We start from the raw sequence: 13,320 nt of genomic DNA, 5'->3' as shown, positions 1-13,320 counted from the left end.
ACTTATATACAGTTTTATGACAAAACACAGAACATACCAGCTCATGAATCAAATCAAGATTATTAAAGAAATTTAGCTAAGATTCCTAAAAAATGGTATGGTACAGGGCAGGGGCTGAGTACATTGGAAGCAAAATAAAATCACCCTCAATTTAAAAATTTTCTTCTATTCTGATATATATTACAGCTCATTTACCTAATTTTTAAGAGACAGAGAGAGTGTGGTCCTCTGGCAGTTTAGGTGAAATCAGGATCTAAAGGGGACAAAGAGGGTATAGAAAGGGCAGCATACAGGGGACCTAGGAAGAACAAGGTATGGACCTGGACTCAGCAGCAGCTGTGTCTCATCCTTTTGGTAAGCCCCCTTGATGCCTTGTGCCTTCTACCTCCTGACTGTTTTCTCTGAAAACAAGTGAGACTGCTTAAGTCCTCTTGACTTTACACTGATTTTCCTGCTCTTAAAGAGATGAATTGAATAAGCAGTATTTTTAAAGCCTGGATATAGGCTCCAGCTGTTAGACTCTGAAATTTCAGACTTTAGGCTTTTAGTCTATTAGGACTCTCTCCCAATGCTCAGAATTAGGATATAAACAACTGATTGATCCATATGTGTTAACTCACTGTTGCATGTATAATTTATAGAAAAGCAGTAGAAACAACATTACTTAGAAAAACTACTGACATAAATAGCATGCACAGTACCTTTTGATAAACAATGGAGCACACAAGATCCTTGACAGCAGATAAAGATAGTTCCTGGGCTTCGATGGTAATACTCTCCCGTGTAAGGCCAATTTGCAGTAGAAATGAGATTGTATGCACTGAGCCTCTGGAGTTGGTGAGTGATGGTGCACTGAAGCTTCCATTAGAGAGTCGCGCAGAGAGTCCTGTTTTAGGACTTGAACACGGAGAAGGAGCTGGAAGCACAGCAGGAAGAGTTGCAGGTATTACAGACTTCTGGGATGATGGAGGAGAATTGTTTGCAGACATCTGCCTTTCTTTAATCTTTTAAAACAGTTGTCAATTCTTTTCAATGGTTATGAAGAGGCCTTAAAATCACAGTGGTAAAAAAATGACTGTACTTTCAGATTTAGTTGAAAGCTTCTTTATTTCCTCTTTTAAGCCACTCATGCTGATGATGGCAAGTTCTACAACTGTGAGTTGAATATACAAAAGGTCCCACTTCCCTTAATATCAGTCCCATCAAAGAAGAGTCTTGTCTTTAGGACCACAACCGGGGTTTTGGAAAGGATTTAACATCACTGAATTATCCTCATCAGAAGAGAGTTGACATTGTTTATTTACTAAACATCTTCATCTATTTTCTTTTAAGTCTATTCTTGTCTCTCTCTTTTAATTTCAGAAAATACATAATGAATAAAAGTTGCTTTCCTGTCAAAATAAAATCCTCCTAGTTTAAAAAATAAAAAGTGTTTAGGATTAGTCTATTCAGTACTTATCCTTTGGTTCCTTGATCTAATGGGACACTTTCTCAAATGTCCACACCTTAAATCACCTTCTCAAATGTCCTCATTTTCATTTTGGAGGAGCAAATTTTTCCAGGATTAAGCACAAAGGCTTTTTAAAATAGTACAGGCATATTCCACTTGGTGAATGGGCCCATGGAGAAAAGTTGATGCTTTCTGAAATGTAGGTAGCCTGGAAGAAATTTTTTAGAAACTTTTAATATTTTATACTCACTTAACATTATTTTAAAAATGCAAGAATCCTTGGGACTTCCCTGGTGGCCCAGTGGTTAAGAATCTGCCTGCCAATGCAGGGGACATGGGTTTGAGCCCTGGTCCAGGAAGATCCCACATGCCGCGGAGCAACTAAGCCCGTGCGCCACAACTACTGAGCCTGCGCTCTAGAGCCCGTGAGCCACAACTACTGAGCCCACGTGTCACAACTACTGAAGCCCGTGCGCCTCAACTACTGAAGTCCGCGCACCTAGAGCCCGGGCTCCACAAAAAGAGAAGCCACTGCAATGAGAAGCCCGCACACTGCAATGAAGAGCAGCCCCTGCTCACCACAACTAGAGAAAGCTTGGGTCCAGCAATGAAGACCCAACACAGCCAAAATAAATAAAATTAATTAATTAATTTAAAAAAAAGAATCCTTGTGCTTTTTTAAAATAAGTTTTGGTTTTATGTTTATAATTCACCAATAAATCCTAATGGGTAGCCTTTTTTTTTTGGTCTAGTTATCAGAGCCCATAATTTCAGGGAGAGCCTCCTGCTAAAAACAAAAAAGCAAAAAACAAAACCCTGCTATTCCTCACTAATACCTAAAACTTGAAGGTCAAACACTTTTATTCCACAAATACACAACTGAGTTATGACAAAAACAGAAAAACAGAAGGGACAAAAAAGAAAAGTAAAACTGACATTGTCATAGAAATAAAGTACCACTTGGCCATACAAAAGATGTATAATACTGCCCTAACATAGACAAGAGTATTCTTTTTTATATTAAAAGTTTAAATCTAAGCAGATTTCTTTCAGAAAACTAAGGAAGCATATACTAAACACAGTTATATGACACACAAAGAAGTGTAAAAGACATACTTAAGACAGGAACATAGGAAAAAGCAATCTTGTCATAAAAAAATTCTAAAAGTGAAAAAGAGAACACTAAGCACAGTTACATATGTATCACAGTTTTATGTAAGGACAGTTCAAAAACTAAAAGTACGACCCCATGGCTAAGTGAAATGGCTCACAAGAGATGGATCTTTCAATTTAAATTCCATCCATATACTTGTAAACAAGTCTAATGATAAAAAAGAGTGAAGCATCCAATGTGGTTGCAGAATGACTCTGGAAAGTAGTTAATGGGGCTAAACAAATGAGGAAGAACATAACAGAAGAGCAAAAACATAGAGATATAGTATTAGGAATGAGCAAGTTCAAGAAAAAGTATGGCTTAGAAAAAAACTGCTTAAAGATAACAAAGCTTTTAGAACTACATTCAGATAAGTAATTTTAACCCATTTTGTATTGTACAGCACTTAACATCTTGTAAATGTTTTATACACTTTATCTCATGATATCTCTTTGGAATTTGACAAGGCAAATATTATTTATTATTTTTGCAGATGAGTTTACGGAAGCAAAAGCAGATAAAGTAACTTGCCCAGCATCACATGGTCATTAAGAGGTGGAGTGGGAATCAGGACCCAAGTTCCGTACTTTCCTACCAAGTGCTGTCTCCACCATCACATACCATTTCTGAAAGAACAAGGAACTGAGAGAATCACTGCTCAGAGAGGATGTTGTTAAGGTTGAGAGCACGCTGAGAAGGCACAATTGCTCAACTTGTCTTTTGCTTACCTTCTCTGAGTTTTTAAACTAAAGTTGTAGAAGAGCATTGAGAACTGAAACCTGAGCCTCGTGAATACGAGGGACTAACACATCTTTATGGGAGTGCAAGTCTTCGGGTTCAGATGCAATGCACTCCATATTGCTAAAGCAATTAGTCAGTGCAATCACAAAGCTGACTCCTATCATCTTGGAGAAAGAGCTCAGAAAGAGAGAAACAGTCATGGCCTGGAGATGGGTCAGAACTGCTTCAAGTTTTGTGGGCTGGAGGAGTGGGGAAGTGATTTCAGAAACTGCAGACATATAAATTAATATTAACCCTTAGTCAAATCTGAGACTAGATTATGAAAGCAAATGGTTTTCCAATACTTAGAATATAATGATCACTAGAACTCAGCATGAATTCAAACAGAATGCCAAATCAGCTACATTTACACCTTTTTAAAAAGGGGTTATTGGCCTTTTTAGATGGAGGAAATAATAACTCACAGTAATTGAGCTCTATCTGCCAGACACCGTTCTAAGCACTCCATATGTGTTTCCTCACTTAATCCTCACAACAACCCATCTTATAGTTGAGAAAACTGGCTTAACGTTCTTGCCCGAGATCACACAATTAGCAAAGCCAGAAAAAAAATTAGTGTATTCTGGCCAAAACAATTTTCAACATGATATTCCATGCTATTTTTGTAAATATGTTGTTTGAGTATGAGATAGTGTAGTTGGTTAAGTTGGCTGCTCTGTATCAACTTAGAGAAGCCTTTAGGGGAGTGCATTGGAACGCTGCCCTTGACCCTATATTGTTTTTGATTATTTATAAGATAATAAAGACATGGAAGACATGCTTATAAAATCCTCAGATTGTACAATCTGGGAGAAATAAACTAAAATTCAAGTGAACTATAACAATGACGAGAGTAAAGCTTTACATTTAGTTCAAAAAGTTAAATGTGCAATATAGAAATGCAGAAATGCTGACTTAGAACCTGTTCATTAGAGGAGTTATCAACCCAAGAGTTTAATAATGGCTGCTAATATAATGGGTGACTAAAAGAACTAACGTAAACATAAACCCCCAGGACACTGAGAACACATCAGCATCAATCAGTATACCGGTTGCCAGTCAGCTTACGTTACCACTGTATTCATTTTTACAGTCCACACTTTTAAGAGCTATATTGATGTAAAAAAATAATAAAGAGTATATATCTAGATAAAGCTGAAAACAATGTCATGTGACAAATTATGCTTAACACAACCAAGCAGAATAATGGTCTTCAAATATTTGAAAAGGTGTTAAGAGAATAATTGGTTCTTCTTCTCATTTTTATATGGATGATTTATTTATTTATTGCTATTGATAACAATGTATTCATTTATGAAGTGTTATCCCTACTCACACCACACACCCAGGGAGTTGTGTTACTGGGTGGACACAGTGCAAACATAAGATTAGGAAATTAACAGAGAATAATTGGTTTTATTCAGTATCATTGTAGAGGGTATAGGGTAGAGGTAAAATGAAGATAACAGCTATGAGGACTGCGCTACTGCATGTACAATATCTACAGTGGTACCTGGCTTAGCCTAAGTGCTAAGTTTTAGCAATTTTCACAGTAATTAGGTGAAAGAATTAACAATTAAGCTCCTACTTCATACTAAACACTGCAATTGAGATATCATACTTCATTAAATCCTTGCTATGACACTAGGAAATTTGTTTAACTGCTTTACAGAAAAGGAACCAGAGTTTCAGAATTGTTGCTTACCCACGACTACACAGCTAATAAGTGATGGAACTGGGATTCACACCAAAGTTTCCCTGACTCCAAAGCCCATGTTCTTTATACTACTTCACTTCACCACCAACAACCTAACAATCTACAACAGGTTTTCTCATGAGGTAATGAGGTCCTTAAAATATCTGACTTGAGCAGTTTCAAAAAGCTGAACAACTGTCATAAAAAGGTGAGTCAAATATCTATGAATAATACTGTATGCAGGTTAAATACTTCAAAATACAGGACACTGCTGTGTTCAAGAATAATAATTTATTTGTGACGGATATCTTCCCACTAAATTTCCATTTTATAATACCTGCTAATATTAGCCAAATAACAGTAACTGTCTTATGATTACAATCAACATCAGAACGATCAATAACTATTAATAAACTATATGTTATACTTTTGCATAAAAATATTTTTTACAGTTTCAGCATGAACACAAATAGAAGAAACTAAGTGAGCAGTCATATTAGCTTCTGCCCACTCATCCCATCTGTTTTGCCTCTCCTTGTTTTGCTTTATGGAACCTTGATTTGATCTGCAAGATGCAACAAGATGTAGGGTGCAAAATATTAAGACTAAATATCAAAAAAAAAATCTAACAACTCTAATTTTGTCTTTATGCTTCAATCAGAAATCTGAGACAACAGTACATCATACTAATTCATAAATTAATTAGATATGTTTGTTGCTAATAGCTATGAGTTGGCAAGCATTTCTAATATGTTTATTTGCAACATCTCAAATATTCTTTGGGGGAATTATCTGTCACATATTTCATTCAAATGAAACTGTCATTATTGTTGAGTGGAATCAAAAGATGGCATATTAAAGCAATCTTGAGCCCAACCTGCCCTATTATTACAGACAAGGTAAAAATAAAGGCTCTGGAGGTTAGGTGACTTAACGGAGGGTTACTTCACGGTAACATCACAAGTTGATCTACCCTTTCTCTCCCTCTCCCTCAACTTCCCCTATGTATACATTATCTCATTTCTTAGCAAAGCTTCTAATTATAAGAAACTCTAACAGCAGCATTTTCATTCAACAAATATTTATTGAGTGCCTATTATCTGCTAGACTGTTATGAGAGACTTGGGTTGTACAGCAGTGACCAAAACAGACATGGCTATTGCTCTCTCCAGAGCTTATAGTGTGATATGGGACACACACATTAAACAAATATTCACATTAATAGGAAGGCAATTACAAATTATGAAAAGTGATATGACAGAGTATACTGAGAGGAACTAATTTCAACTGAGGCTCACAGGCAAGGCACCTTTAAGGAAGCTAAAACCAAAGGATAAGTAGGAGTCAGGGAAGCAGAGAGTGAAGCAAAGAGGATTCCGGAAGACAAAACAAATCCAGCTAGTAAATACTTCAAAACGAAGCTCATCACTTAGTGTAGCCAGTGTCCTTTTTGTACTCAGTAAAGGCAAAAGTAAAGAGGTAAAACACTTTTCCTATTCAGAACAGCATAATATTTACCATGACTCCCTACCAGTAACAGGTTTTCCTGGTTCGATTAAGTTTTGTGTGCTAGGAATGCTAATGAATGCAGGGTCTTTTTTTCTCCTGTTGATATGTACTGTATTCTTTTAGTATGTACAAAAAGCATATGGCCTTTTTCAATGCAATACTGACCAGAGTCCTGAAGTCAGTATCCATGTTCTACCTTGATACAGGCCTGACTTTGCTTAATAATCCTGATGTTGCTTTTATATTGTATGAAAAAATCCAAGTAACTTTGTTGATGGTTTTTAAAATCATAGTTTCTAGCAATCCCTACATCTACTTATATATTTTCAAAAATGTAACTACTACCTTAGATTAATATAAATACTTTTCCTCCTAAAAGCTCAGTATTCAACTAAATTGTTGCTGGTAAAATTCAGCTCATCTAGACCAGAGGTATTTGAATCTCAGTCTTTTCCAGTGTCAGAGAGAGCACACCAAGTCTGCTCTCTGCTCAGGCACTGAAAAGTTTATCCAGTAACAAGATTACGGACTGCCAGTCTGGTGATGCTGTACAAATTTACGTTTGGCTTGATGTATCTTCATGACCTCTCTCTGCACCAGTGGTATCTGAGAAATCTGACTCATAGCCAATGAGCAATTTCTTACATACAGCCACTATAAACTAATCACACAAGTGGAGAAAACCTTCTTCTATACTGAAATTAAAATTAAAACATCTCCTAAGTACATTATCTCAAGTTTTTTCATTAATGAGATAACTGCTCCAAAAAGGCTCACATACACGTTCAATTTGAATTACATAATCAGACACTCAAAGTACTATCTGCACAGATTATGAATCATAAGCATGATTATTAATAAATCAAATTAAAAACTGTACTAGCTAGTAATTTCCCAATATCAAGATCTGTAAAATCAGTTTCTTTTTAAAGTGAGCAATTAACTCTAATATGGTAATATTTTCATCAACTTTAGAATATCTTTTAAAAGTGAGAACAAAATGTCCCTTAAGAAACATGCATTTAAATGACCATACTTTTTTTTTCTGTATAAGATTTTTCCAATTCTTATATAATTGAAAAAATTTAAAATCCAAAAACTTGATTTATTAAGCTCTTTTTTTTTGGGGGGGGGGGGGGGCATGGCAGTTTTTAGATTAAAAGCAATCCACTAAGAGAGAAATTTCTATTTTAAAGACGTCACTTCATGAAACTGAAAGCTTATAAAATTTATATATTTAAAAGACTCACTACGATCTGAGATGCTTAAAACATTCATTTCAAGATAATAAACCAGTCAACATTCTTGAATCTGAGTCATCCTAAAAAGTTAAAAGCTATATACCAAATTATAGAACTGAGGATGGAAATCTGGCTTGTCAAATGTTCAAGTTCCTCTGATCAGGCCGACCACATCTACATTACCTACCGAAGCAAAACCTAACATGAAGGCTTCTGTGACACGTTTTAAATACTTTCAATAAAACTTGTAACTTCTTTTTTGGCTGAATGTCCATGCCTGCTCTGAATCCAGATCCTAACACGGAAGGAGGAAAGGGTTCCTTTATTAAGTAAAACTGGCCTAGATCTCGGTCGGGGAACTTTATGGATGCTTTCAGCCACAAATCCAGAGGTGTCCTCACAGCCTTAACTTTACTAAGTAAGCTTGATCTAAAGAAAATCATAGCCGCTAAAACTTTAGTAACTGCAGCATTAAGTACAAAGGAGAAACAGAATAAGAGTAACACGCTAACGTTTTCTAGGGTACAAATTACGGTATTTTAAAAGTTTTCGTTTCATTTGCCTCTACAGCTCATTAAGGCTGTGTCGAACAAAGTAGCAGTTCAGGGTGTAACTTATCCTTCCTAATCAAAGATGACACCGATAGTCTTATTTCCTGTGGGGATGGGTGTGGTTGAAGAGACAGTTACGTCCAAGCCATCAATCTGTGTATGGAAAAGTCTGCAGCTCTCACACACGCTGTCGCTCGATTTATACTCGTGCCTGCACACGGCAAGGCCTATGCTTCTGACTGCGATGACTTCAAATAAAATATCCAACAGGCAATCGAATAGTATGGAGTTATTTTTACTGCTCAAAGACGCAGTCGCGCTCCTCAGTGTTTCGTCTTAAGAAAACCCTCCCGGGGATGAGACCGACTCGGAGCTACGCCGCAACTTGCAAAACTAAAGAGTCAGGAAATTGGGGTGGGGGCTTACGTTCTCTAAGCGCCGTCGACTCACTCTTTGCGACGCGTACAAGGTAAAGTGGTGAAAAGAAAAGGGAAAGGCTCATCCAAAATTCGTCAGCGTGAGTGCCGCCGATCTGGCGTTGGGAGCTAGTTGGGAGGACCCGGTCAGAGACTGGGTCCGAGAGGCCGGGCGCGGTGGTCGCCGGCGGAGCGCGACTCCAAGTTGGCGTCGGCGCCCACGCCGGAACTTGGCCCCATCTGGCTGCAGCGCCGGCGCCCCCGCTCACAGCGGCGCCCACCGCCCGCTCCTCCCGCCGCGCGCTCTACCAATTTCCCGCCCAACCCCGGCGGCCGCCGCCCAGCCCCGCGCGGGATCCGAGTCCCTCCGCCACCGCCGCCGCCGCCGCCGCCGCGTGCGGGTGGGTGGGGGAGGGGAGGCTGCAGCCGCCGCCGCCGCCTCACCCGACGTGCCGGGAGAACAAAGCGGCAGCCGCTGCGGCGCTAACTTTTTCGGTGTCTGTTCTGCTCTTCTCGAGGCGACTACTTACAGAGGCGGGCTCCGCCGGTCCTGAGAAACTCCGCGCCCGCCAGCGTCTGGGTCCCGGACCAGGCGCCAGCGAGGCTTCACGCGCCTCGCAGGATCCCGCCCGCCGCAGGCGCCCCTTCCTCTGTCCCTCCCTCCGCCCCGTCCCGTCCTGAGGCCCGAGGGCGGGGGGGCAGGGGCGCGCGAGGGGCGGGGGCGCGCGGTCGGCGCGGGGCCTGCCGGGAGCTGTAGTCTCCTCGCGAGCTCGAAGCGGTGGTAGCAGCGCGGGGAAGTTGCTTACTGTCTTGACACCGCGCGCGGGCGACAGGAGCTCCTGGTGCTCTCAGGCTAGCTCTGCACCCTCCGAGGTCCTGGCGTCCCCATGAGCACTGGGGAGCGGGGCGCGACCGTGCACTTATTCCAGTTACGCACTGTACTTGATACCCATTATTGCTGCTGAACTGCCTTTTTCTCTTCTGTCGCCCGCTCTGATGTAGGCGATGATGGCAAGGGGGCAAGAGGTGACAAGTTGGACACGGGACTTGTAAGGGGTCTATAGTAGAGAGCAGTTTTCACCCTGAGGTATCGTCTCACTTCTCCACCTGTTTCACTCCCGAGTGTTTGCCCTCCAGCTGGCCGTTTGGCACAGGGGCCCCGGGCGTTCCACACCCAGGCGGATACGTCCGGAGCCCTTCACCTAAACCGGAGTAAATGGAAGTCTCTGCTTTCAATGTGTTGTGTGTATCCTACTTGTCCATCTTTAAATTCGACTGTGTCCCCTACCATAAGAGTGAAGTGCAGCCAAGAATCACCGAACCTAGGTTTCCAAGTGACAGTGACAAGGGTGACAATGCCGGGTGAAGGGGGACGCGGGTGAGATGAGATCTAGAGGGAAAATACACTAGGTGTTAAATTATACATATTTTATGTGAGAGAAAAGCGTGAGCAGCTGACACCCATTGTCCCAGAAAAGACCCAGGTCTCCGTATGTCCAAATTTCATCCCCAGTATATCTCAAGTAAATTATATTGAAACAAGCGGATGGGTTGCAGGCAATAATCCATCCATCCCTATGCAGAGGTCGAGGGCAGTTTTTGAGAACAGAGAGAAAAGAAAGCTAAGTGGCTCCCTACTTTTTATACCAAGTCATAAATCTTACTGGATGTCCCTGGATTTAAACTTAAGTGGGAATTTTAAAATAATTTATATTAAAGACCGGGCAAGTAAAATTCTGTATAACTCTGATCTACTCCGAAGCTATATTTTTAAAAGATGTTTCTGAAACATTTTTTTAAATTAGAAGATACCAATTGTCTCACATTCAGTAATATCTAATTCAGTCTAATTATATTTTATAGTCTTATTCTGCTATCCTTTTACTTTAAAATTGAAAGTAAATTCACTCAAGTTTCTTTTTAAAAAAAGCAAAAACGAAAAATGCTCTTACCTAACTTTGCCTTTTTCTTCCTTCCACTTCACAACTGACATTTTAGTCCAAACCCAAATATCCTCTCTCAGCAAGATTCCCAGGATCTCATTGGAGCAGTTTACAGCCAGTCCCATCGCACTAGTGACTCCCATTTTCACTCATGGTCCTTAAAGAGACAGAAGTTACTCTTTCTAGAAGTAACTTTTCTAAATGAAGCAAGCTGCTATTTTACAGAGGTGCAAGGATTTGTGTATATGAGAATATATATGTGTGTATATACATATACATATATATTATATATACATATAAACATATATACATTTACGTTATATATACACATACATATGGTCATTTCATTTCCACTTTTCCACTTCTCTTTTTAAAAATGAAATCATCTCCTTTCAAATCACTGAAAGGTGAATCTTTCAATAATACATTTAAGTGTAAGACTGTCTTTGTCCCTGTAATTTTTTTGCTTGACATGAACTACAGTTTCCTCAGGACATTCCATTCCTGTGCCAAGAGCACTGAAGGGTAAAGATTAGGTTTAATACGTGCATGTGAGATTTTTATCCTTGAGAGAAAATAAAATCAGAATGACCAAGATGGAAAAGATTTTTCTTCTTGGTGCTTTTTGAAAACTAGGAGCTCAGTGTTCCTCTTCTGTGACTGTAGTTGCAAATCTTGCCCTAGAGTTACTGCCCCACCCCTTGTACTTAATGGTTAACAACACAACCATTCACAAGTGTTATTTAATAGAAGCAAAGAAAGTCAACACTGTTGTGACCTCAGGTAGCAGAGTTACTTAAGTCAGAATCCTAAATGCAGAAAAACATGATTTGTTAAGGCCCCACTGGAAGAAATAGTCATTATTTCAAGGTGGTTTTAATTTATAGGACATGATTACTAGAAAATTATTTTGGTTTTGTGTCTTTCTTCGTGACCTTGAAAGATAGGTGAAAAATTCAGAAAGCATTTGGGTATCAATATAGAGTTAGTAAAATAGTTATTGGAAAAAATGCTTCAGGATCTATTTCTTTTTCAGCAGAGGTATACTTGATATATTCTTCAAAATGTCCTTCCTCAGTTTCCACTGCCACTACCCTGGTCCAGACCCTCCATATCTGGATTGCTGCAAGAGATTTTCGTTGGTCTTCTAGACTAGGATGAACTATTATACCCTTGGAACTCTCTTCTCTGATTTGCAGGCTGTCGATAATTGTTCTGTGCTCTGGTAGCCCTTGATGGATAATTCTCATGTCACTTATCACATTTGATTGTGGATTGAGTATATAGCAGATCCCCCTGCGCTCCCCTTATCTGCCCTTCCCCTTACTGAACTTGTAGAAGCCCGTAGTCTTCTGCTTGGATATAAGCCCTACAGATAATATCTATATCTAATATTCATTATATTATATGAACACCAGCTCTGGGCCAGGCACATTCATCCATTTTTTATAGCTTTCTCTGTTTATTCCATATAACACCTCCCTTTTCTTTTTTTTTTTCTTTTTGCGGTACGCGGGCCTCTCACTGCTGTGGCCTCTCCCGTTGCGGAGCACAGGCTCCAGACGCGCAGGCTCAGTGGCCATGGCTCAAGGGCCCAGCCGCTCCGCGGCATGTGGGCTCCTCCCGGACCGGGGCACGAACCCGTGTCCCCTGCATCGGCAGGCAGACTCTCAACCACTGCGCCACCAGGGAAGCCCACCCTCCCTTTTCTTTATTTGCACTTATATGCAGCTTTATATACTTTACTATTTGATTATATATTATTTTATCAACATATGCAAATACATTTGCATATTTATATATACAGATATATTTATAACATAGTGTATAATCAAAGAGAGGTGTGGTGAGGATGGTTGGACTAAAAGGAGAATTAGAAAACTCTGGTAACTAAAAGGAGTGGTTACTGCCTATGTTCTACCTAGGATTTCATATGGTGTCCTTAAAGTTTAATATCAGTTAATTTGCAATAAAAAAACAATTACCTTGCTCATCCACAATAATTCCTGTTTATCTTTGTGGTTGCAGAGAAAGAGGTTTCCCAAGAAAGAGGAGGTAATGTACAAATGTGCTTCTGGATTTCATTCTAATTGAGTATTAATTAAAAACCTCTGCTTGAAATACTGTAAACTGGTTATAATATATTTAAAAAGCCAACTGAGAAAGAGAATAAAGGTGCTACAGACCTGGGTAGGGAGCCGGTATTAAAATTAATTTTTGTACCATCACTGAGCAGAGCAGCAGAGTTAGGGAAGTGGGCCTCCGCCTCACGCACAGTCTGGAAGCTGCACCAGCCTTGAGGAACCAGCTGGAAGGAATGGGTTGGAGTAGGACTTTGAAGACGGAATCCAACCTAGGCTCTGCCAATTAGCAACTGCATGTTACTTAATCTCACTAAGAATCGGTTTCTTTACATAAGAAATAAGGGGAGATAATTACTCACCCTATAGGGTTGTTGTGAGAATTAAATGGAAAAAAAATGCATCGAATGCACTACACCTGTAATGGGCATTAAAGGTAGTCTGCATGAGGATGCATTGTGAGGTTACCTTTTATCAAGCTGTGTGACCATGGGCAAGTT

At 39.8% G+C, this 13,320-nt stretch overlaps 1 protein-coding gene across 2 annotated transcripts in view; it reads right to left on the bottom strand.

Annotated features, from left to right (window-relative positions):
• The window catches only part of PRKD3 (protein kinase D3), a gene marked incomplete at its 5' end in the record, with an annotated part of 73,282 nt that extends 72,293 nt beyond the window's left edge, over positions 1 to 989 (bottom strand). For both annotated transcript variants that reach the window (XM_079721475.1, XM_079721476.1), the window contains one exon: positions 702 to 989. In XM_079721475.1, the coding sequence (XP_079577601.1) occupies positions 702 to 989 (288 nt within the window). The remainder of the gene's footprint in view (positions 1 to 701) is intronic.
• Between the last annotated feature and the right edge of the window lie 12,331 nt (positions 990 to 13,320).

This window comes from Hyperoodon ampullatus, assembly GCF_949752795.1.
Source record: "Hyperoodon ampullatus genome assembly, chromosome: 15".
In the NCBI taxonomy this organism is placed as follows: Eukaryota; Metazoa; Chordata; class Mammalia; order Artiodactyla; family Ziphiidae; genus Hyperoodon; species Hyperoodon ampullatus.
Note: the sequence above shows the minus strand (reverse complement) of the source record. Positions and strands in the feature narration are given on the sequence as shown.